The sequence below is a fragment of the Ixodes scapularis genome, unplaced genomic scaffold (assembly GCF_016920785.2).
Source record: "Ixodes scapularis isolate PalLabHiFi unplaced genomic scaffold, ASM1692078v2 PGA_scaffold13__105_contigs__length_92229423, whole genome shotgun sequence".
Lineage (NCBI taxonomy): Eukaryota > Metazoa > Arthropoda > Arachnida > Ixodida > Ixodidae > Ixodes > Ixodes scapularis.
The window spans coordinates 64,492,842-64,518,755 of record NW_024609839.1 but is presented as its reverse complement, the minus strand read 5'-3'; the positions used below and the strand labels follow the sequence as shown (position 1 = coordinate 64,518,755).

Here is a 25,914-nt window from a genome sequence, read left to right as displayed (position 1 = left end):
GATTGGTTCGGTCGATGAGTGCAAACGCACAAAGGCGGTGAGCTCCAAGTCGAAACACGTTTTCCGCTGCTCGATTCGCTTTTTTTATTATTCTCATTTTTTTTTAATCGTAGTGTCGGCTTCGGACGGATTTGCAGTGAAACAACTATAATACGCGGTCTTTGATTACCCCGGGTGGTGTTCGTTTAGCCCCCTTTGTGTTCCACCGGACATGGGCGAAACGTGTCCCTTAGAAGCTACGCATAGCAGAGAAGAAAACAACAACAACAAAGCGTCTGATTTCTAATTTTTTCTACGAGCCGTTTATTCCGCCGGGTTGATTCGCTACAGATTGCTGACTCGGGAAGCGGTTCGAAGCTGAAGGCTGCGCAATAGGCAAAGGTACATCCGTCGACGGTGCTGTTACCTCGGACGTCCTTCGATCGAATATCCACGCAAAGGCAACGAGAGCCGTCACCGCACCCGTGAGAAGAAACAATCCCTGGTAGTCTCCCAAGTCGTCTCGGAAGTAGCCTGTATAATAAAATGCGTAGAAAAATAAGAAACAAAACAAAGCGTGTTCACGCAGAAAGTCTCCTTGAGTTTTGTACACTGTCAACCACCGACAAGACAACAACGCCTGCCCGTATGACATCATCGCTGTCGGTCACCGACTGGCACCAAGCGGCAAGCACGGTTTGTCCTTCAGCGTTCTTAAATGGAAGCTGAAACACTTCTTGAAAAAAAAATGAGTTAGAGGTCAATTCTGGCGTATGTTTATCCCTTGAATCTGAATACCACAATAGACCGATCTCACTAAGCGTTGGGCGCATGCGTAAAGCCGCCATAGCTTTAGTTCACAGGAGGCAGACGGCCGTGCACGCGAGGGCTAGTGCCTTCTCGTGCTCTACACGCGAAGAGCTCCAGCGAGGTTGTCGCACGTGCCCAAAGACTAAAGTTCCCTCGCTGCATTGCGGCAGCGGTGGCGTAGTCAAACTGGCCGGTGAGATCGATCTATTGTTTTCTCCGAAGATGTAACAAAACGCGAGAAAACGCGAAAAACCTCCGACCAGTTGTGACGACATACTGAGATCTTTGGGCAGTTAAGCGCGTGTCGCTCGTGTGGGCAGCGCGTGCAATCGCTATCTAGCCAGGTATATTTTTCCGCACTGACAGCACTCGTGACGTTTCGTTCTGACCTTTTCTTTTTTTTGAAAATCGTAAGAGTGCGCGTACGTAGCTTTGACAGGCGCTGAAGATGCGTGAGAGAAGAGATTCCGAAAACTCCTAGTGTGACGTCACGCCCCGGAAAGGAGGGGCTTCAGCTGTACTTTAAAATTCGGTTTCTGCAGCCTCCGTGCACCAAACTAAAAAATAGTCTCGATATTCGTGATCCTGGAAGCAGAATAAAAACCATTGAAGTGTTTTTTTTTTTTTTTTTTTTTTTTGCAGATACAGAATTATTTTAGTTTCCCTTTAATGGCTAATTCTGCAATCCGATAGGCTGCTGAGCGACAATGAGCTGCTGAGGATTTAAGCTGTCAGCGACTAAATGTGGTTGCAAAACACGAAATCAGCCGGAGCCGGTAGTAAAGCCTTTAAAACAAAAACCTGGCTATTTTTTATGAAGAATAGTTTTGGTACTAATACCTTGAATATAGAATACCTTTTCTCCCCATAAAAGCGTAAAAAAATGTATCCGATGTCAATAAAGCATGATAGGCGCATAGATGCAGTGATGAATTGCTGGTCTAAAAATTATCATGTACGAGATTTTTTTTCCATAAAACAAATTTCTTTTTACAGCGGAGCTGTTAAGGGCTAGTTTCCCCAGGATCGTGTCCGGTACCAAACAAATGTCGACACAAAACTCTGGTTGCCGCCGTCGCTCATAGATGGCGGTAGTTGTCCAGAGTGTTGTGTTTGTCGGTTGTCTGCTTGCCGCCGTCGCTCATAGATGTCGGCAACATTTTTTTGGAGGAAGAAGAGGTGGAACGGAACGAGCGGCGATGTGCACAGCAGCGCGAATGAATTGATCCGCAACCACCGCAAGGCCGCGATTGCCAAAAGTTCCACTGCGTCGAGCGCTTCAGATTTCCTTGTGAAAGAAGAGCAGGTCGCTCGTCTGGAAAGCCACCACCAAGAACAGAAGCTATAGTTCGGCTGCTCTTCCTTCTTCACCAGAGTGAAAAAAAACTGAACGTTTTTTTTTTTTTCCTTTTTTAGCAAATTCGAATATACTTATTTAAACTGGTGTAGCCAAAAAGCAGGTGGCGAACAACTCCGAAATGCCGGGCGCTGCCCTCCCCCCCCCCCCCCTCCCCTCACCTTCCCCCCTCAAAAAAAAATTAGGTTTTGTTTTTCAAACATATTAATACCCCCGTTTCACACCAAGCGCAGCAGACGCATACGTTCAATAAATCCGAATAAGCAGCGCTACACGTGGGTCGCCATGGAGCTCGTTGTCAATGTGAGTTCGCTAAATCAGGGGCGGTCACGTCTACTGAATTCTCTGTGCTCCTGCGCTTTTTACTGCGCATGATTGGTTTAACCGGTAATAGAACACGCATAAAGACGGCAAGCGCCGTGGCGATGCACTTTTGACGCTTCTTGATTGGCTACATCGGATTGTAACATAAACTGCCATCGGACATAGCGTTAGGCAGAGTATAGTTGCTCTAGTTTCTACTAAACGAGTCATATAGTCACCGATGATTACGGCAATTACCTATGCACGTCGTACAAGGTGATGGCCATAAGCATAAATCCTTTAGGCCGACCAATGTGTGTGATTTTTTTTATTTAATTCAAGTTTTATTTTGGTGTTGTGAGAAAGATTCTGCTCTCTTTCGGGCTGTTTCACAGAGCGCTACGTAATGAAGCCGTTGTCCAGCTGCCATCATGAAAAGCAGCGCCTCGCCATTGACTCGTCACAAGGGTAGTAACAGCTCGACGGAGGCAGTTACGACACCAAACGCAATCAAACGCAACTGTGTGAACGGGCCTATATGCCCTAGTCTCATTGGAGCGACAGTCGGGAACTATCGACACCGACAAGCCTCGTGCATATGCAGGGGCAGGGTGCACTCGAAAGTGCCTTCGGCAGGCAGGCAGTCTTTCCGTGCTCGTGAAGTAAGCACGAGTTACTACGAGACAGCCAAACATACGTTCGCGTACCGTGCAAGCTGCAGGTGTTTGAGGCCTGTCGGTGTCGGCTGTTTCTTTTTGTCGCTCTAGTGGGACTCAGTCATTATACGGTCTGCGCTCCACCGCTGCTTTAGTTGTAAAAATAGAAAGAAAAAAATGACAACGCTGACCATATTACAATGAAAAAGTGATCCCAGATGTTATAACTCTGATTCCAACATTCTACCTTAACTCTCTAGTGCCAGGGGACCTGCCTGTACTTTGTTTCCCCTTCAGGCCAGAGCGCAGGCCACGCCATGCGAGCCGATCTGATCTACCAAAAGGCGTCAGCATCGCAAAGACAGTGTTTTCATAATTTGTCTGTACGTATTCTATTCGCGAGAGTCTAGACTAATCAAGAACAATGAATTCGCCGGAACTTTCGCCTTTAGTATGTGCGTTTGCGTCTCCAGGCGTTTGAGCCTACGACTGTACTATGACTTACAATGAAACGAGGGTTAGAAATATTACAGCGATTATTACTATACTTCCAATGGCGATATTAACTCGAGCCTGGGGCAGGAGGAGGTTAAAGGTTATAGTAGTAGAAAAAAGAAATAGGGACAACCATAAGACATTCTTTTTTCTATCGCAGTAAACTTTTTCCTCCTCCTGTCCCAGCCACGGCTGAATGCCACTATGGTAGACATTCACAAGCTCGCCTGAACAACAACAAACACAAACAAAAACAAAAACCACAACAACTACAACAATAATAATAATAATAATGATAATATTATTAATAATTTATCGACACACCGTAGAAGTCGGAAAGGTTTTACGGGTTTCTCAAAGCCTCTAATGGCATGTGGGACTTGGACCCCGCAATTTTATTAAGTAAGCCCAATATAATGACAGATAGTTATGACACTGACAATGAACACCGAGTTTGAGAAATGAAGAAGCCGAACACAATATCTAAATTACACAAAAGAAACGTGCAAACCGCACACAACACACCAGAGAGAAAAAAAGCGACAACACAAGTACTTTGAAAACTACCATAAAAAAACGTAAAAAAACTAGGACGTTACAAACAGAAGAATAGTCAACTTGGTTTGTGAGAGTAAAAGCTCCTATGTCTTGCTGACAGAAAGTACTAGTCGACATAGCACAACTTAGCACAGCAGAAAACGTTCTGTAACTGCTATAAGCACGACACACGTCGGATACAAAAAGATATGTCGAACAAACATTCATAACAGAAGTAGTTCAGTAATATTTGATAAAGCAAAGAGATTTAGCGCAATGTTTCCAAGCTCTTCCTTAGCTGTCGTTTGGTGTCCAGCCCGAGAAACGACTCGGGTGGTGTAGTAAAAATGTCAGGAACATAGAAGGACCGCATTCTCTTTCCATACTTGGTAGACACTCGAGACACTGAGAAACGCTCACTGTTTCTTAGCGGGCGCCGAACAATACGATCGGTTTTAAAAGAGCTAACCCCATGGTGTTTAGTTATCACTATGGTGCCAGGAACGCGTCTCCGACTGGTATGTTTACCGCGCCCAAAAAAGTGGTCCCTTGATTTCCGCCTGATGACGTCATAGAAGTGTCATGCTGTCGCCGGTCGCGACCCTGGCGGCGTCCCAGCAGTTGGGGTGTATGTGGCAGACGTCTGTTCTGCTGCAGGTCGATCTTCACTTCGGCAGTCCACGGAAGCTACGGCAGCAAACCGTTGGGACGCCTGGGACGCCGTGACGACAGCGACACTCGCGTTCGCTCGTGTTTTTGGCCAGCATTTCTGCGGCCAACCGCCAGGATCGCGACAGGCTACAGCATGACACTCCTGCTTCTGTGACGTCATTTGTTTCCACTTGGGGACCACTTTTCATGTATGGGCGGGATAGGACGCTAAACACACCAGTCGCAGACGCGATCCAGGCATCATAGTTGTCACATGTTTTAAAAAGCGGTAGAAAAACGTGGGAGATCTAACCACTCGATTAAATCCTCGTTTGGTGCATCCTCGGTGTTGTACGCAACTTCACGTAAAATTTTTTTTAGGTTATATTCAATTTTAGTTTGCCACATTTGCGAACGATTTGCGTGTACAGGAATCCCATAAGGCAGTACACCATATGCCGAAGCATTGGCAAAAATTCTTTGTACTAAGAAAGGCAGAAAGGTTTTCGTGGAAAACAAAAGGCAGGATACACTAGGCAGTTTTTTTAGCAATTTAAGTAATATGGGACTTCCAAGATAGATCACTATCAAAAGGTATACTTAAGTTTTTGCTTAAATTAACATACTTAATGGTGTGCAACAACAATGAACACAATTCGACGAATAAAGCAAAAATGAATTATCCAGTCATTTTTGTTTCAAAGGATTACTGAAACATACAAGCTATATGTTTTCTTTATGTTAATTTTGATGAGATCGGTATCAAACCAATTCAGTACATGGGTAGCAGTGGATTGCAAAGCAAAATTGCACGGTCCAAGTCTATGTGATGTGACATTAATAGGGGGTCATCCGCATACTTATATAAGTGACATTCAAAACATATTTTCGCCATATAATTTACATACATATTAAATAAATGTGCCGACGACACAAAACCCTGTGGAACTCTGCCCTTCAAATTCACTGCTGCGCTTCGGGTATTACAAATGGAAACTTGTTGCGTACGATTTGATAAAAAAAAAAATATATGAATTGACCAGAAAAAGGGGCCTCGAAAACTGTAGTGGAATATTTTCCTCGACAATATCTTATGCGGAATATAGTCAAACCCTTTTGCCACATCTAAATATGGTGTGCATGCAAATTTGGTGCTCTCAAAAGAGGAATTGAACGTGTCCACAAGACCTTCAAGTAAACAATCGGTGCCACGCATCGTGATAAACCCCGTACTTAGACGAAGACAAAAGATCAAACCTCTTAAGAAAGGACGTCATTGCTATTATAGAATGTGTTTTTACAGAACAGTGCGAAGCATGGAGGAATGGAAATCAGCCTATAACTTTCAACTATATTACGCTTTCTACCATTGTAGAGTGGTCTGATTTTAACGCTTTTCAGGCCATCAGGAATAACCTGTGTTCTAATATTTCCATTCAATATATGAATCGATGCAATACTCGTAGTAGCGCAAATTTGACACATCCTTTCACATCATTTACTTGAGCCCATGTTTTTAAAATATCAATACGTGATTTGCAAAATGATTCATAGATGTGTTTGCGCTTCTTACACCGAATACGGGAATTGACGAAATTTTGTTTACTTATATATTCTACATTTAACTCTTCATCTTTTGGGTGTCGACGGCATCGTGCCAACAAGATATATTTTATTTAATGGCCGACAAAATATACATGCCGTAAGCCGAGGCGGATTTGGTTAGCACTTCTTTACTTCAATAATTTTTGTACGCGCTCTTCTGAAAGTTTGAAAAGATCGACAAGTTTAGAATAGATATCCTGGTAGTTTGTATCCTCCACATATGCAATCCAGTCATTAGCAGCAATTAGTCTATCAAGGTGACGTGAGTCAAGGACTGTAATTCTCCTTTGCTTCTCGCAGCGTTCTCCGGATAAGTTCATAGGCATGTCAAATCGACACGCCAGAAAATAATAATCCGCCAGCTTTTGTTCAACTACTGCCGATAGTACGGGTGCCCCTGTTTTTCTGGCATTTATGTGATCGATACACGAAATTACTAAATCATTTTAAAGGAGTTTTTCTCTTGTTGCTGATTCTATTAGACTTTCTAACCCGTGATTGGCAAGTATATTTAAATAATCATATACAATAGATCTATAAGGTTTCAGTAGGTCGATGTTGAAATCACCCACTAGCCAAACCCATTGATTTGTGACATCTTCCTTAGATTTGAGTTGAACTCATCTAGAATTTAAAGCACATTTCCCGATGGTGGTGTGTAATAGTCCATAAGCGAAATTCCGGAAGTAATATTGAAAGGCTTAACAGAGAGACATTCAGCGGGTTTGAAAAAAACCTTAATATTTGCAGTAGACCAGTCATCTTTTATGTAAACGGTGACGCCGCCTCTTCTAGACTGTCTACGGGAAAGGAAAAACGCTTCGAGACCAGAGAAGGAAAATTAACCTTTCAAAATGTCTACGTCCCGTTCTGTATACATTTATTTCTGTTACAACGAAACCGTTGACTGTAACATGAACCGCTCCTACGATATTTTAAAACTAAATACAATGCTTTTTGATGCTCCTCATATAAAATTAATACAACTACTACTACTACTACTACTACTACTACTACTACTACTACTAATAATAATAATAATCTTCAATGACTCAAGAAAGCCACGGCACCGCAGAAAGGTGACAGGCCGTACAACGGAGGCCCGTGGAGCCGCAGGGTGATCATGGGATGACATAATACATACATATAAGATGAAGACGACATACTCTTGTGAACGTGGCCGGTGATGAAATGTATGCCAGAAATACCCTAACTCGTTTTTTGGCACTGCACTTTATTCAGCCCATGTCCGACCCCCAGTCTCGGATTAATTGCACTATGGAAAACATTTGCCAGCTCTACTGACGTCTAACCCCTGGTTAGCTCAGTTGGTAGAGCGCTCCACTTGTAATGGAGAGGTCCCGGGTTCAATACCCGGACCAGGCGGATTTTTTCGGTCGCTCACCAGTCACCTAGCTGTGTTTGGAGATTTATGTTTGTCCTTTGTCTCCCTTGTTCCCCTTCTCCAGGGATTATTTTCGTCATTCTTGTCCAGCTCGCTTGCACCTTTGCATTTAATTGCATTATAATCATAACATTAAATTGCAAGCTTCACTTTTGTTGGTGTACGACTGGTGGCAGCTGATAAAACCCGTTTGCTCTACTGACGTCTAACCCCTGGTTAGCTCAGTTGGTAGAGCGCTCCACTTGTAATGGAGAGGTCCCGGGTTCAATACCCGGACCAGGCGGATTTTTTCGGTCGCGCACCAGTCACCTAGCTGTGTTTGGAGATTCATGTTTGACCTTTGTCCCCCTTGTTCCCCTCCTCCAGGGATTATTTTCGTCATTCTTGTCCAGCTCGCTTGCACCTTTGCATTTAATTGCATTATAATCATAACATTAAATTGCAAGCTTCACCCTTGTTGGTGTACGATTGGTGGCAGCTGATAAAACCCGTTTGCTCTACTGACGTCTAACCCCTGGTTAGCTCAGTTGGTAGAGCGCTCCACTTGTAATGGAGAGGTCCCGGATTTTTTCGGTCGCGCACCAGTCACCTAGCTGTGTTGGGAGATTTATGTTTGTCCTTTGTCCCCCTTGCTCCCCTTCTCCAGGGATTATTTTCGTCATTTGCCAGCTCGCCCACACACTAGCGGTATTTACGTCACTAGACTTAATTTCAGCATAATCCCCCCTCCCCCCACCCCTTTGGGTTAACATCACTACGGAAAACGTCCACCAGCTCGCCTGCACACTAACTGTATTTTCGGCGCCATAGTTTATTTCAGCTTAAGTCATACCGCAGCCAACAGCTAAATACGTACTAACACAGGCTGAAACTGGTCACGGCGCATGCAGTGAGCGTATTTGGCTTAGCAGTGACGTTGCCTTTTCGGCCTCGCTTCACCGACTCATAGAATTGGTGGAACAAAGTAAAAGCATCGCATGCTAATAGCGATGCCATACCCGAAAACCTTAACGCAGCTCACTTACCAACCAGTAGAGGCCTTGGAAGAAGCATAACCCCACCGAGGAAGATAGATGTTCCAAAGCACTCGCAGAAGCTATCGGCGTCCACAAGATCCATGTAGAGCACCGGAATCAAAATCAAAGTAGCACCGTTGCACCAACCAACGACCATGGCGAGGAATGCATGAAGATAAAAGGAGTGGCAAAGAGGCATCAAACACAACGACACTGCACAGAATAAAAGGTTGACGGCCGTCATGAAGTTCTTTCCGATGAATCCTTTGTCCGTGATCCAACCCGATCCCAGCTTGGCCACCATGTCTCCCATTGAGAAGAACATAAGCAGAAGGACGGCGTCCCATTTGGAAATATTCCGGTCAGTCGCAAAGTCCACGATGACAGCAAGGTACGTGGACATAATGAAAAGGCTTACGCCATTCGTAGAGGCGATTAGGTAGAATTTGGGAGAAATCAAATAAGAGGGAATGTTAACCTTGAAAAGACATTTTGTGTTTTTCGGACGGACTCCATGCTCCTGCGTCTCGTAATATGCATCATCAATGTCATCCCCCTCAGAGAAAAGACTTTTGAATTTCTTGCTGCGATAGTCCGCTTGAGTGAAAGGACTTTCGTCATTCTTTAATCCTAAGTACGAAGCTCGTGTGTATTTCGGGTCACCATCTCCTTGGTGTTCCTTTTTTGCGTGTTGATACCGTTTTACCGTTGATAGACATTCTTCACTAGAAGTCATTACAATTTTCGCACCCTTGACACATTCTTGAATGCCACTAACATCTGAATATGTCTTTTCCTCTAAAGGCAGCTTTAATGCTGAGCTTTCCTCGAGGGCGACTTTTGGCTTATCCAACTTTTTTGTAATGATAAGATTCACATGCGCACCTTTCCCACTAGCACACTCTAAAAGAGTAGCCTGATTTGCTTTGTTCTGATCCAAAGAAATATGTGCGCTGTCTTTGTTTTGTAAAGATGGTGGTCCTCCGGTTGTGTCTGGAGGTAGTCTCTGCAGAAGTGCCCCTGCAGTAGCGTTCAACATCAGAGCTCCAGCGATTAGGAGCATTCCCCTGGTGTTGTATTCGTCAACCAAGTATTGTAATAATGGCGGGAATATAAGTCCTCCAATGGTCAGTCCCGCGTAGCATATTCCACAAGCGACAGCTCTGTAACGGGTAAAGTGCTGTCGTATCACGGTGGTAGAAAGTGTGATAAAAGAGATGGTGATACCTGCAAGCAGCAAAAGAAATAAGAGTTGTAATTAAGGTGTTATGCAGAATAATATTTGTAATGTAATGTTTGCAGTTTTTAATTCTTTTTTGCGTGCTTTGTGTCACACCTTCTCCGCATTAAGGAAAAAGAAGAAAGAAAAGAAAGCAATCTCCAATCTCTGAAGGAAATAAACACTCTTTTTTATCATAGCTTAAAGGGGCCCCGCAATCATATTTAAGCGTCTACCTTTTTTGCGGTTTCCACGTCTCTTGGGGTTCGGGCAAGCCAGCAGGCACGGAGAGAGTAACTAGATATCAGTGCATCATATTTTAACCGGACGACGCGGAAACCTCCTCCACCTACAGGGGCGACCCGCAGTGACGAAAGCGTGCAATAGGTGACGACATCGTGACGTTTTAGGTCCTGGCGCTTCTACTGGTCAGAGCCGATTAAAGCTTCTTTTTAGTCGAAATACAAAATATAAGTGGCGCGAGCCGTTTTAGTTATTTATAAAAATAGTTTTTATTCAGTATTTCAGGTAAGAAAAGAAACAAATACAGTTTATAAAGTACGGAAACAAGAAATGACCCGTCGACATAGCCGCCACCAAGCAGTGGAAAAGGCGGTGCATACCAGAAAGGTGTAGTGGGATCAGGCGCCGACGAGCAGCGAGCGTAGAAAAGTCCCGGATGTATGCGACGGCGCTGCAGTCGAATGTCCGACCGGTACCGAGCGTTCCAAAGGCCTTCGGCGAGCAGCTTTGGCTTGCGGTTTGGCCCTTTGGCGGTATGGCAGCGCGAAGTGACTCCCATTCTGAACTGATCTTTACCTCGTGTTTGCTGTCGTTTGTGGCCAATGAAGTGTCATGCCGAATTATTGTTTAGTAGTGCAGCAAATGCAATGCGAGCCGCCCTGGCTGCAAGCTTCATGCAGCCTATTCAGAACACGCTTTAGTATCGCCCTCCTGAGCCGTCGACACGGAGCACGGCAGCCGTGAGCGCTCGCTGAGCCCACTACCCCTCCTCTAGTTCACGGCCACTCAAGCAACCAAGGACGCCATGAAGGAGGTTATTTTTTGCTTGTTTTGAAATTTTAATTTGCCTATAACTTTTAAAATAAAGCGAAATTCGAGAAAATAAAAGCTTCATTAAGTTATTACGTTTAGTGCGCTCAGATTCGGTGCAAGCTAAAAACCAGTAAACAAGTTCTTGCAGGACCATTTTAAACATTGAAATAAATAAAAAATTTGATAAACTAAGACCATATCAGCGGTGCTCATAAATCTGTTTTACGCTCGACGTTTAAATAGCTAGGTCAGCTTAAAGGCAGACGCCCAATCAGAAAGGACGAAACTCTTTCAGTTTCTTCTTTTCATTGGAGAGAGGGATACCTTCTCCTTTCTGCGGGGAGTAGAACAGAGCGACCCGCTCCTGTGAGGAGGAACCTCCCATGCCTTTCTGTTTTAATTCAAAATAGCTAGACAGTGCGAAATCTGTAATAATTTAAAATGACTGAACATTTTAGAAATAGTTTTTTTTTAAATTTAATTCCTGTTTTATCCCGAATTCCCAGCTGTACCTGTCCCATTTGATTTTCTCGTCATCGGTGTAATTAGATAAGTCAAGAAGCTGTTCTTCCAATTTGACTCTTTATTTGACCGTCTTATCTACACTTTTAAGGTATCCCTCGCACCACAGCGTGTTTTAAGTGCAAAGAAGTAACGTAAATCTCAATAAAGAAAATGTTAACCAACCAATTAAGCGCTAAAACACGTTCATTCATTTCAGATGCCTAAAATGAGCCTCACAAACGTTTTACAATCGAAAATCAGGTTTTAAAAGAACTTGAGCATTTGATAACCAAAGTAGCATGCACTTACCATATATAACTCCCAAAAAGACGATAAGAAACCATATTCCGTTGGCAAAGAAGCAGACGGAAACGGCTAGGCCGCCGACCAGGCACGCAGAAACCGTCAACTTCCAGATCGCATAACGTCTTCCCAGTGTTCCCACTATAGGACCTACGAATTCAGATTGCATACTCCTGTCACGTAGCGTATTATTGAGTTACTTTAACAAACTTTATTCGAGTAATTGAATTCAAAATACTTTTAATGTGCTGAGCATAATAAATTTCGTTGGCCTCTAAAACAAATATCTCGCTAATGACATGAGAGTTTTTATTGAATTGACAGTCACATGCAATGGCTCGGGCTTCCAAACTTTAAGGAGCTGTGCAAATGTTGAAAGAATGAAGCCGTGTGAAGATTAGAGTCGAAACATTTTGTTTTTTCTTTGGTCAAAATGCGCATTGGTTAAAACTGCCGCTTTTTATGATTTTCACACTCTCTATGTTTGACTAGGATACATGGCACTCACTGAAGAATTGAACATCAAAAACGCGGCATGGAACAAACGGCATCTTAAGGATCATTGGTTTGAATTTCTCAAGTCAAGCAAGTAGGCTGTTCTCTAATTCTGCACTGTGAGATGGTTGAGGGCATGCTATAAGCTATAGACGGTGACAGGTTAAGATTTCAGTAGCCTCTCCGCCTCCAGCGCGTACTTTCTGCCTTCGATAACACTTCCTTGCACCCGCAGCCAGATCCCGGTGCAAGGCAACGAGCTTGTGATGGGGATGGTGTGCGTAGTGAATTCTTAACTTGTCACCGACTAGTACACCCGTAACAGTATAATATTACGAGAAACAAAATAGAGCACAGCACCACGTAATCCAAGATGCCTTTATCGTGCCCGTTGACAGTCAAAGCATCTTCAGGGATCAGGAGCCAGTGGCACAACCCACGGAAACGGAAACTCAATGGTATCGCATACCTGAGACGCAGAGGAAGATGCCCATCAACGTGACAGGCCACGACGCCTCTTCCCTGGTGATGTTGAGCGAGTTCAGAAGTGCTGTGTATATGATAGCAGCAGAGCGGAAAATGCCATAGGCGAAGACGTAGACCCAACAGCATCCTGCAGCCACGATCCAACTTGTCGATGGGTCCATAAGCAATCCTTCTGGTCACAAACAGCTTGAAGAAAAATAAAATATTCTCTGAGTTTCACATCTAAAGAGCTCCTGTTTACTGACACCAATGAACGAAGCATTAATATGTCTAAAAAGTAACAAAAGTCTAACCCATCACTCATTTTGGCAGTTTGTTGATTGGTCGGTCCATTAATTATTATCGTAATCTTTTCTCTTTTTTTTGATGGAAGAAACATATCAGATCAGGCTTCTTGGTTTTTGTGTCAAGCCGGAGTCGCACTGCTTATCACTATTGTGTAAAATACTCAACAAAGGTATTTAAGGTAAGATACTAAATACATATTTGAAAATCTATTTAGAGCAGTATTTAAGGTACTTTTCGTATGAACTATCTTGAGTAGAGTACAAACACTTCGGAAAAAGTGAAAGCCGTTTACCACTCCCTGCAACGCCGAATTGGAGCGCAGCTCTTGAGGAGGAGGGGGGGGGGCACTGAGGGCCACGTGTTCTCGGGGGGGGGGGGGGGTCACGTGACCTCGGGGGTCACGTGCCCCCTCAGAGGTCACGTGACCTCGGGAGGGGGTCACGTGACTCCCCAGGTCACGTGACCCCCGGGTCACGTGACCAAAATTTTCCCGCTAGATTTAGCGGGGAAATTTTTTCCGCTAGATTTAGCGGGGAAATTTTTTCCGCTAGATTTAGCGGGGAAAGTTGTCCGCTAGATTTAGCGGGGAAATTTTTTCCGCTAGATTTAGCGGGGAAATTTTTTCCGCTAGATTTAGCGGGGAAATTTTCCCGCTAGATTTAGCGGGGAAATTTTTTCCGCTAGATTTAGCGGGGAAAGTTTTCCGCTAGATTTAGCGGGGAAATTTTTTCCGCTACATTTAGCGGGGGAATTTTTTCCGCTAGGATTTAGCGGGGAAAGTTTTCCGCTAGATTTAGCGGGAAAATTTTTTCCGCTAGATTTGACGGGGAAATTTTCCCGCTCGATTTAGCGGGGTAATTTTTCCGCTAGATTTAGCGGGGAAATTTTTTCCGCTAGATTTAGCGGGGAAAGTTTTCCGCTAGATTTAGCGGGAAAATTTTTTCCGCTAGATTTGACGGGGAAATTTTTCCGCTAGATTTAGCGGGGAAATTTTTTCCGCTAGATTTAGCGGGGAAATTTTTTCCGCTAGATTTAGCGGGGAAATTTTTCCGCTAGATTTAGCGGGGAAATTTTTTCCGCTAGATTTAGCGGGGAAATTTACCCATAATGCACCGCGCGGTTACGCCGACGCCGACGCCGACGGCGACGGCGACGGCGACGGCGACGCCGCTCAAGCCGGGAACGGGCCCCTAAGAGCTGAGCTCTAAAAGTAATTGAATTACATTCGTAGATACTTGGCAAGTAGGTTGTAACCTGGTAATAAAAGAATTAAAAAAAGTAAAAAGGGGGGGGGGGGAGTTCTACTTTTGATGGGTTTGCTGAAAATCACATTCTGTTGTGATCTTTATGACTTTCAAGAAGCCACTTAGCTGCTGCATTTGAAGTTTATTTTGAAATAATTCCGGATATTTAACATAATGGGTACCGAACGATTCTAGAAACAAGGGGGACTTACGCAGTCTATGCTCCGTCTCACTAGAACCGTGCAGTACAGCCAAAGCTACAAGGGCGAGAGAGAGATCCCGACCAGTTCAAGAGGAAGCAAAGGAGGAACGGGGGAATCCCAGCCCTTCTCTCCTTTTCCTCCTGTTGAGCAGGTTGGCATACGCTTTTTCTCCTGTAGCTCGAAATACGCTCTTTCTCCTGTAGCTTACAGCTCGAAAGGGTCGCTATAACCCTACCCGTCCTGCAGCGCTTTAATTCCTTCCTAGAGGCCCCTCCTCCTCACTGCGGTATCCGCTTTGCTCCAGGGTCGAGTTGGAGAAGTTTCTAAAGTAATTACGCCCACAAGTCACGAGGCTCCCTGCCTGCAGGACTTTATGTGGAGCACCTCTTTCTCTTCGCCTCCTCAAGGAACGAGTTTCTTTAAACAAGCATTTAATTATCGAAAGCCGAAACATATTTCAATCGGATGACTACAGTTATTTCGAATAAGTATAATGGTAAACATTTTTAATCGCAGTTGTCGGGGAACGGTTGTTCAGGATGTCTCAGTTTGTGTTGGTCAAAGTAGTGTGGTCTCACCCACACGCGGCTAAGGAAGTCGCATTGCTTCTAGGTGAGAGCGAAGGCCGCAAGGAAAGCCGCTGTCTAGCTCGGCCATAGAAGAACACGGCAGAGCAGCACTGAGCATCTCGGTTGCTTTTATTTCGCAGCACTGATTTTCGGGCACTTGCAAGAACGAAAGAGAAGCGGAAGGAAACTTTACGAATCGTGATAGTGGCAACTTATCGTTAATTGCAAAGGGAAAGAGTCATGGTGGGTGTAAATCGCACAGTGAAAACTTGGAGTCGTCGCATCAACCAACACCGTCAAAGTTGATCGTCTGACATTAATCTTATTTCAATAAATGAAATAACAAATTAACCCAAACAAAAAGACCTACGGAGGGTTCGGCCCATGTGCAACGGTTTTGATAGCACACTTCACGGGAAAAGATTTTATTCACGCGAAAGCATTACCTGCCTCATGGAGCGGAGCCGGTGGTTTCTGTAACCGCGAAAAACGGCGACGAAATTCCCATTTCCCCATTGGCTGAGCGAACGGCACCCAAAGGCTCATTTGCTGTGACGCGCCATATTTCCTAGGAACGTCACCCCACAGAGAGGCCCTCGGGTACCGCTGCGGCCCGCGCGCCAGTAAAAGGGAGAGGGTTGCGCCGACTCTCTCCTCCCCCTCTCGGGACACCTGTCAATCATTGCCGGAGGCCCGGACCCCGGACCAGGGGGAGGGGGGCGAGGGGAGCGGGAAATTTCCGCTTCTCAGATGTCCTACGCTCTGCTTTGAGCCATGTCGCGCCGCGGAGGAGCGGGGCGTGCTGCCCTCTGTCCTCCATGCCGTGGAGGGCACGCTGCCTGCAGGAATGCGCTGCGTGTAGGAATGCTTTCGCATTTCTACACGTAAACTGTCTTAAATGTCCTCCTGGTATTTCTTTTTTCTTTTAATGCGTGAGTCTTTTTGATTGAGGCCGGCGTTGTCTGTAGCAGCGAAAAAAGGAAACCTAAATTGGCTGAGCGAAACGGCATCCAATTTCCATTGGCTGAGCGAAATGGCATCCAATTTCCATTGGCTGAGCGAAACGGCATCCAATTTCCATTGGCTGAGCGAAATGGCATCCAATTTCCATTGGCTGAGCGAAATGGCATCCAATTTCCATTGGCTGAGCGAAATGGCATCCAATTTCCATTGGCTGAGCGAAATGGCATCCAATTTCCATTGGCTGAGCGAAACGGCATCCAATTTCCATTGGCTGAGCGAAATGGCATCCAATTTCCATTGGCTGAGCGAAACGGCATCCAATTTCCATTGGCTGAGCGAAATGGCATCCAATTTCCATTGGCTGAGCGAAATGGCATCCAATTTCCATTGGCTGAGCGAAATGGCATCCAATTTCCATTGGCTGAGCGAAATGGCATCCAATTTCCATTGGCTGAGCGAAACGGCATCCAATTTCCATTGGCTGAGCGAAATGGCATCCAATTTCCATTGGCTGAGCGAAACGGCATCCAATTTCCATTGGCTGAGCGAAATGGCATCCAATTTCCATTGGCTGAGCGAAATGGCATCCAATTTCCATTGGCTGAGCGAAATGGCATCCAATTTCCATTGGCTGAGCGAAATGGCATCCAATTTCCATTGGCTGAGCGAAACGGCATCCAATTTCCATTGGCTGAGCGAAATGGCATCCAATTTCCATTGGCTGAGCGAAACGGCATCCAATTTCCATTGGCTGAGCGAAACGGCATCCAATTTCCATTGGCTGAGCGAAATGGCATCCAATTTCCATTGGCTGAGCGAAATGGCATCCAATTTCCATTGGCTGAGCGAAATGGCATCCAATTTCCATTGGCTGAGCGAAATGGCATCCAATTTCCATTGGCTGAGCGAAACGGCATCCAATTTCCATTGGCTGAGCGAAATGGCATCCAATTTCCATTGGCTGAGCGAAACGGCATCCAATTTCCATTGGCTGAGCGAAATGGCATCCAATTTCCATTGGCTGAGCGAAATGGCATCCAATTTCCATTGGCTGAGCGAAATGGCATCCAATTTCCATTGGCTGAGCGAAACGGCATCCAATTTCCATTGGCTGAGCGAAATGGCATCCAATTTCCATTGGCTGAGCGAAACGGCATCCAATTTCCATTGGCTGAGCGAAATGGCATCCAATTTCCATTGGCTGAGCGAAATGGCATCCAATTTCCATTGGCTGAGCGAAATGGCATCCAATTTCCATTGGCTGAGCGAAATGGCATCCAATTTCCATTGGCTGAGCGAAACGGCATCCAATTTCCATTGGCTGAGCGAAATGGCATCCAATTTCCATTGGCTGAGCGAAACGGCATCCAATTTCCATTGGCTGAGCGAAACGGCATCCAATTTCCATTGGCTGAGCGAAACGGCATCCAATTTCCATTGGCTGAGCGAAACGGCATCCAATTTCCATTGGCTGAGCGAAATGGCATCCAATTTCCATTGGCTGAGCGAAATGGCATCCAATTTCCATTGGCTGAGCGAAATGGCATCCAATTTCCATTGGCTGAGCGAAATGGCATCCAATTTCCATTGGCTGAGCGAAATGGCATCCAATTTCCATTGGCTGAGCGAAATGGCATCCAATTTCCATTGGCTGAGCGAAATGGCATCCAATTTCCATTGGCTGAGCGAAACGGCATCCAATTTCCATTGGCTGAGCGAAATGGCATCCAATTTCCATTGGCTGAGCGAAACGACATCCAATTTCCATTGGCTGAGCGAAATGGCATCCAATTTCCATTGGCTGAGCGAAACGGCATCCAATTTCCATTGGCTGAGCGAAATGGCATCCAATTTCCATTGGCTGAGCGAAATGGCATCCAATTTCCATTGGCTGAGCGAAACGGCATCCAATTTCCATTGGCTGAGCGAAATGGCATCCAATTTCCATTGGCTGAGCGAAATGGCATCCAATTTCCATTGGCTGAGCGAAATGGCATCCAATTTCCATTGGCTGAGCGAAATGGCATCCAATTTCCATTGGCTGAGCGAAACGGCATCCAATTTCCATTGGCTGAGCGAAACGGCATCCAATTTCCATTGGCTGAGCGAAATGGCATCCAATTTCCATTGGCTGAGTGAAACGGCATCCAATTTCCATTGGCTGAGCGAAACGGCATCCAATTTCCATTGGCTGAGCGAAATGGCATCCAATTTCCATTGGCTGAGCGAAATGGCATCCAATTTCCATTGGCTGAGCGAAACGGCATCCAATTTCCATTGGCTGAGCGAAATGGCATCCAATTTCCATTGGCTGAGCGAAATGGCATCCAATTTCCATTGGCTGAGCGAAACGGCATCCAATTTCCATTGGCTGAGCGAAATGGCATCCAATTTCCATTGGCTGAGCGAAACGGCATCCAATTTCCATTGGCTGAGCGAAACGGCATCCAATTTCCATTGGCTGAGCGAAACGGCATCCAATTTCCATTGGCTGAGCGAAACGGCATCCAATTTCCATTGGCTGAGCGAAATGGCATCCAATTTCCATTGGCTGAGCGAAATGGCATCCAATTTCCATTGGCTGAGCGAAATGGCATCCAATTTCCATTGGCTGAGCGAAATGGCATCCAATTTCCATTGGCTGAGCGAAACGGCATCCAATTTCCATTGGCTGAGCGAAATGGCATCCAATTTCCATTGGCTGAGCGAAACGGCATCCAATTTCCATTGGCTGAGCGAAATGGCATCCAATTTCCATTGGCTGAGCGAAATGGCATCCAATTTCCATTGGCTGAGCGAAACGGCATCCAATTTCCATTGGCTGAGCGAAATGGCATCCAATTTCCATTGGCTGAGCGAAATGGCATCCAATTTCCATTGGCTGAGCGAAATGGCATCCAATTTCCATTGGCTGAGCGAAATGGCATCCAATTTCCATTGGCTGAGCGAAATGGCATCCAATTTCCATTGGCTGAGCGAAATGGCATCCAATTTCCATTGGCTGAGCGAAATGGCATCCAATTTCCATTGGCTGAGCGAAATGGCATCCAATTTCCATTGGCTGAGCGAAACGGCATCCAATTTCCATTGGCTGAGCGAAATGGCATCCAATTTCCATTGGCTGAGCGAAACGGCATCCAATTTCCATTGGCTGAGCGAAACGGCATCCAATTTCCATTGGCTGAGCGAAACGGCATCCAATTTCCATTGGCTGAGCGAAACGGCATCCAATTTCCATTGGCTGAGCGAAATGGCATCCAATTTCCATTGGCTGAGCGAAATGGCATCCAATTTCCATTGGCTGAGCGAAATGGCATCCAATTTCCATTGGCTGAGCGAAACGGCATCCAATTTCCATTGGCTGAGCGAAATGGCATCCAATTTCCATTGGCTGAGCGAAACGGCATCCAATTTCCATTGGCTGAGCGAAATGGCATCCAATTTCCATTGGCTGAGCGAAATGGCATCCAATTTCCATTGGCTGAGCGAAACGGCATCCAATTTCCATTGGCTGAGCGAAATGGCATCCAATTTCCATTGGCTGAGCGAAATGGCATCCAATTTCCATTGGCTGAGCGAAATGGCATCCAATTTCCATTGGCTGAGCGAAATGGCATCCAATTTCCATTGGCTGAGCGAAATGGCATCCAATTTCCATTGGCTGAGCGAAATGGCATCCAATTTCCATTGGCTGAGCGAAATGGCATCCAATTTCCATTGGCTGAGCGAAATGGCATCCAATTTCCATTGGCTGAGCGAAATGGCATCCAATTTCCATTGGCTGAGCGAAATGGCATCCAATTTCCATTGGCTGAGCGAAATGGCATCCAATTTCCATTGGCTGAGCGAAACGGCATCCAATTTCCATTGGCTGAGCGAAACGGCATCCAATTTCCATTGGCTGAGCGAAACGGCATCCAATTTCCATTGGCTGAGCGAAACGGCATCCAATTTCCATTGGCTGAGCGAAACGGCATCCAATTTCCATTGGCTGAGCGAAATGGCATCCAATTTCCATTGGCTGAGCGAAATGGCATCCAATTTCCATTGACTGAGCGAAATGGCATCCAATTTCCATTGGCTGAGCGAAATGGCATCCAATTTCCATTGGCTGAGCGAAACGGCATCCAATTTCCATTGGCTGAGCGAAATGGCATCCAATTTCCATTGGCTGAGCGAAACGGCATCCAATTTCCATTGGCTGAGCGAAACGGCATCCAATTTCCATTGGCTGAGCGAAACGGCATCCAATTTCCATTGGCTGAGCGAAATGGCATCCAATTTCCATTGGCTGAGCGAAATGGCATCCAATTTCCATTGGCTGAGCGAAATGGCATCCAATTTCCATTGGCTGAGCGAAATGGCATCCAATTTCCATTGGCTGAGCGAAATGGCATCCAATTTCCATTGGCTGAGCGAAACGGCATCCAATTTCCATTGGCTGAGCGAAATGGCATCCAATTTCCATTGGCTGAGCGAAATGGCATCCAATTTCCATTGGCTGAGCGAAATGGCATCCAATTTCCATTGGCTGAGCGAAACGGCATCCAATTTCCATTGGCTGAGCGAAACGGCATCCAATTTCCATTGGCTGAGCGAAATGGCATCCAATTTCCATTGGCTGAGCGAAATGGCATCCAATTTCCATTGGCTGAGCGAAACGGCATCCAATTTCCATTGGCTGAGCGAAACGGCATCCAATTTCCATTGGCTGAGCGAAATGGCATCCAATTTCCATTGGCTGAGCGAAATGGCATCCAATTTCCATTGGCTGAGCGAAATGGCATCCAATTTCCATTGACTGAGCGAAATGGCATCCAATTTCCATTGGCTGAGCGAAATGGCATCCAATTTCCATTGGCTGAGCGAAACGGCATCCAATTTCCATTGGCTGAGCGAAACGGCATCCAATTTCCATTGGCTGAGCGAAATGGCATCCAATTTCCATTGGCTGAGCGAAATGGCATCCAATTTCCATTGACTGAGCGAAATGGCATCCAATTTCCATTGGCTGAGCGAAATGGCATCCAATTTCCATTGGCTGAGCGAAACGGCATCCAATTTCCATTGGCTGAGCGAAATGGCATCCAATTTCCATTGGCTGAGCGAAACGGCATCCAATTTCCATTGGCTGAGCGAAACGGCATCCAATTTCCATTGGCTGAGCGAAACGGCATCCAATTTCCATTGGCTGAGCGAAATGGCATCCAATTTCCATTGGCTGAGCGAAATGGCATCCAATTTCCATTGGCTGAGCGAAATGGCATCCAATTTCCATTGGCTGAGCGAAATGGCATCCAATTTCCATTGGCTGAGCGAAATGGCATCCAATTTCCATTGGCTGAGCGAAACGGCATCCAATTTCCATTGGCTGAGCGAAATGGCATCCAATTTCCATTGGCTGAGCGAAATGGCATCCAATTTCCATTGGCTGAGCGAAATGGCATCCAATTTCCATTGGCTGAGCGAAACGGCATCCAATTTCCATTGGCTGAGCGAAACGGCATCCAATTTCCATTGGCTGAGCGAAATGGCATCCAATTTCCATTGGCTGAGCGAAACGGCATCCAATTTCCATTGGCTGAGCGAAATGGCATCCAATTTCCATTGGCTGAGCGAAATGGCATCCAATTTCCATTGGCTGAGCGAAATGGCATCCAATTTCCATTGGCTGAGCGAAATGGCATCCAATTTCCATTGGCTGAGCGAAATGGCATCCAATTTCCATTGGCTGAGCGAAATGGCATCCAATTTCCATTGGCTGAGCGAAATGGCATCCAATTTCCATTGGCTGAGCGAAATGGCATCCAATTTCCATTGGCTGAGCGAAATGGCATCCAATTTCCATTGGCTGAGCGAAACGGCATCCAATTTCCATTGGCTGAGCGAAACGGCATCCAATTTCCATTGGCTGAGCGAAACGGCATCCAATTTCCATTGGCTGAGCGAAATGGCATCCAATTTCCATTGGCTGAGCGAAATGGCATCCAATTTCCATTGGCTGAGCGAAATGGCATTCAATTTCCATTGGCTGAGCGAAATGGCATCCAATTTCCATTGGCTGAGCGAAATGGCATCCAATTTCCATTGGCTGAGCGAAACGGCATCCAATTTCCATTGGCTGAGCGAAACGGCATCCAATTTCCATTGGCTGAGCGAAATGGCATCCAATTTCCATTGGCTGAGCGAAACGGCATCCAATTTCCATTGGCTGAGCGAAATGGCATCCAATTTCCATTGGCTGAGCGAAATGGCATCCAATTTCCATTGGCTGAGCGAAATGGCATCCAATTTCCATTGGCTGAGCGAAATGGCATCCAATTTCCATTGGCTGAGCGAAATGGCATCCAATTTCCATTGGCTGAGCGAAATGGCATCCAATTTCCATTGGCTGAGCGAAATGGCATCCAATTTCCATTGGCTGAGCGAAATGGCATCCAATTTCCATTGGCTGAGCGAAATGGCATCCAATTTCCATTGGCTGAGCGAAACGGCATCCAATTTCCATTGGCTGAGCGAAACGGCATCCAATTTCCATTGGCTGAGCGAAACGGCATCCAATTTCCATTGGCTGAGCGAAACGGCATTCAATTTCCATTGGCTGAGCGAAACGGCATCCAATTTCCATTGGCTGAGCGAAACGGCATCCAATTTCCATTGGCTGAGCGAAATGGCATCCAATTTCCATTGGCTGAGCGAAACGGCATCCAATTTCCATTGGCTGAGCGAAATGGCATCCAATTTCCATTGGCTGAGCGAAATGGCATCCAATTTCCATTGGCTGAGCGAAATGGCATCCAATTTCCATTGGCTGAGCGAAACGGCATCCAATTTCCATTGGCTGAGCGAAACGGCATCCAATTTCCATTGGCTGAGCGAAACGGCATCCAATTTCCATTGGCTGAGCGAAATGGCATCCAATTTCCATTGGCTGAGCGAAACGGCATCCAATTTCCATTGGCTGAGCGAAACGGCATCCAATTTCCATTGGCTGAGCGAAACGGCATCCAATTTCCATTGGCTGAGCGAAATGGCATCCAATTTCCATTGGCTGAGCGAAACGGCATCCAATTTCCATTGGCTGAGCGAAACGGCATCCAATTTCCATTGGCTGAGCGAAACGGCATTCAATTTCCATTGGCTGAGCGAAACGGCATCCAATTTCCATTGGCTGAGCGAAATGGCATCCAATTTCCATTGGCTGAGCGAAACGGCATCCAATTTCCATTGGCTGAGCGAAATGGCATCCAATTTCCATTGGCTGAGCGAAATGGCATCCAATTTCCATTGGCTGAGCGAAATGGCATCCAATTTCCATTGGCTGAGCGAAATGGCATCCAATTTCCATTGGCTGAGCGAAATGGCATCCAATTTCCATTGGCTGAGCGAAATGGCATCCAATTTCCATTGGCTGAGCGAAATGGCATCCAATTTCCATTGGCTGAGCGAAATGGCATCCAATTTCCATTGGCTGAGCGAAATGGCATCCAATTTCCATTGGCTGAGCGAAATGGCATCCAATTTCCATTGGCTGAGCGAAATGGCATCCAATTTCCATTGGCTGAGCGAAATGGCATCCAATTTCCATTGGCTGAGCGAAACGGCATCCAATTTCCATTGGCTGAGCGAAATGGCATCCAATTTCCATTGGCTGAGCGAAATGGCATCCAATTTCCATTGGCTGAGCGAAATGGCATCCAATTTCCATTGGCTGAGCGAAATGGCATCCAATTTCCATTGGCTGAGCGAAATGGCATCCAATTTCCATTGGCTGAGCGAAATGGCATCCAATTTCCATTGGCTGAGCGAAATGGCATCCAATTTCCATTGGCTGAGCGAAATGGCATCCAATTTCCATTGGCTGAGCGAAACGGCATCCAATTTCCATTGGCTGAGCGAAATGGCATCCAATTTCCATTGGCTGAGCGAAATGGCATCCAATTTCCATTGGCTGAGCGAAATGGCATCCAATTTCCATTGGCTGAGCGAAATGGCATCCAATTTCCATTGGCTGAGCGAAATGGCATCCAATTTCCATTGGCTGAGCGAAACGGCATCCAATTTCCATTGGCTGAGCGAAACGGCATCCAATTTCCATTGGCTGAGCGAAACGGCATCCAATTTCCATTGGCTGAGCGAAATGGCATCCAGTTTCCATTGGCTGAGCGAAATGGCATCCAATTTCCATTGGCTGAACGAAACGGCATCCAATTTCCATTGGCTGAGCGAAATGGCATCCAATTTCCATTGGCTGAGCGAAACGGCATCCAATTTCCATTGGCTGAGCGAAATGGCATCCAATTTCCATTGGCTGAGCGAAATGGCATCCAATTTCCATTGGCTGAGCGAAATGGCATCCAATTTCCATTGGCTGAGCGAAACGGCATCCAATTTCCATTGGCTGAGCGAAATGGCATCCAATTTCCATTGGCTGAGCGAAATGGCATCCAATTTCCATTGGCTGAGCGAAATGGCATCCAATTTCCATTGGCTGAGCGAAATGGCATCCAATTTCCATTGGCTGAGCGAAACGGCATCCAATTTCCATTGGCTGAGCGAAATGGCATCCAATTTCCATTGGCTGAGCGAAATGGCATCCAATTTCCATTGGCTGAGCGAAATGGCATCCAATTTCCATTGGCTGAGCGAAACGGCATCCAATTTCCATTGGCTGAGCGAAACGGCATCCAATTTCCATTGGCTGAGCGAAATGGCATCCAATTTCCATTGGCTGAGCGAAATGGCATCCAATTTCCATTGGCTGAGCGAAATGGCATCCAATTTCCATTGGCTGAGCGAAATGGCATCCAATTTCCATTGGCTGAGCGAAATGGCATCCAATTTCCATTGGCTGAGCGAAATGGCATCCAATTTCGATTGGCTGAGCGAAATGGCATCCAATTTCCATTGGCTGAGCGAAACGGCATCCCATTTCCATTGGCTGAGCGAAATGGCATCCAATTTCCATTGGCTGAGCGAAATGGCATCCAATTTCCATTGGCTGAGCGAAATGGCATCCAATTTCCATTGGCTGAGCGAAATGGCATCCAATTTCCATTGGCTGAGCGAAATGGCATCCAATTTCCATTGGCTGAGCGAAATGGCATCCAATTTCCATTGGCTGAGCGAAATGGCATCCAATTTCCATTGGCTGAGCGAAATGGCATCCAATTTCCATTGGCTGAGCGAAATGGCATCCAATTTCCATTGGCTGAGCGAAATGGCATCCAATTTCCATTGGCTGAGCGAAACGGCATCCAATTTCCATTGGCTGAGCGAAACGGCATCCAATTTCCATTGGCTGAGCGAAATGGCATCCAATTTCCATTGGCTGAGCGAAATGGCATCCAATTTCCATTGGCTGAGCGAAATGGCATCCAATTTCCATTGGCTGAGCGAAATGGCATCCAATTTCCATTGGCTGAGCGAAATGGCATCCAATTTCCATTGGCTGAGCGAAATGGCATCCAATTTCCATTGGCTGAGCGAAATGGCATCCAATTTCCATTGGCTGAGCGAAACGGCATCCAATTTCCATTGGCTGAGCGAAATGGCATCCAATTTCCATTGGCTGAGCGAAATGACATCCAATTTCCATTGGCTGAGCGAAATGGCATCCAATTTCCATTGGCTGAGCGAAATGGCATCCAATTTCCATTGGCTGAGCGAAATGGCATCCAATTTCCATTGGCTGAGCGAAATGGCATCCAATTTCCATTGGCTGAGCGAAATGGCATCCAATTTCCATTGGCTGAGCGAAATGGCATCCA

The 25,914-nt window shown here is 45.8% G+C and overlaps 1 protein-coding gene across 1 annotated transcript in view; it reads right to left on the bottom strand.

Annotated features, from left to right (window-relative positions):
• Positions 1-292: 292 nt before the first annotated feature.
• Positions 293-25,914, bottom strand: part of LOC120845218 (monocarboxylate transporter 11) — a 29,598-nt gene continuing 3,976 nt past the window's right edge. Inside the window, exons 2-5 of the mRNA XM_040217039.3 lie at positions 12,861-13,063; positions 11,903-12,046; positions 8,824-10,041; positions 293-513 (exon numbers count right to left, since the gene is read on the bottom strand). Of these exons, the coding sequence (XP_040072973.1) occupies positions 293-513; positions 8,824-10,041; positions 11,903-12,046; positions 12,861-13,038 (1,761 nt within the window). The 5' untranslated portion in view covers positions 13,039-13,063. The remainder of the gene's footprint in view (positions 514-8,823; positions 10,042-11,902; positions 12,047-12,860; positions 13,064-25,914) is intronic.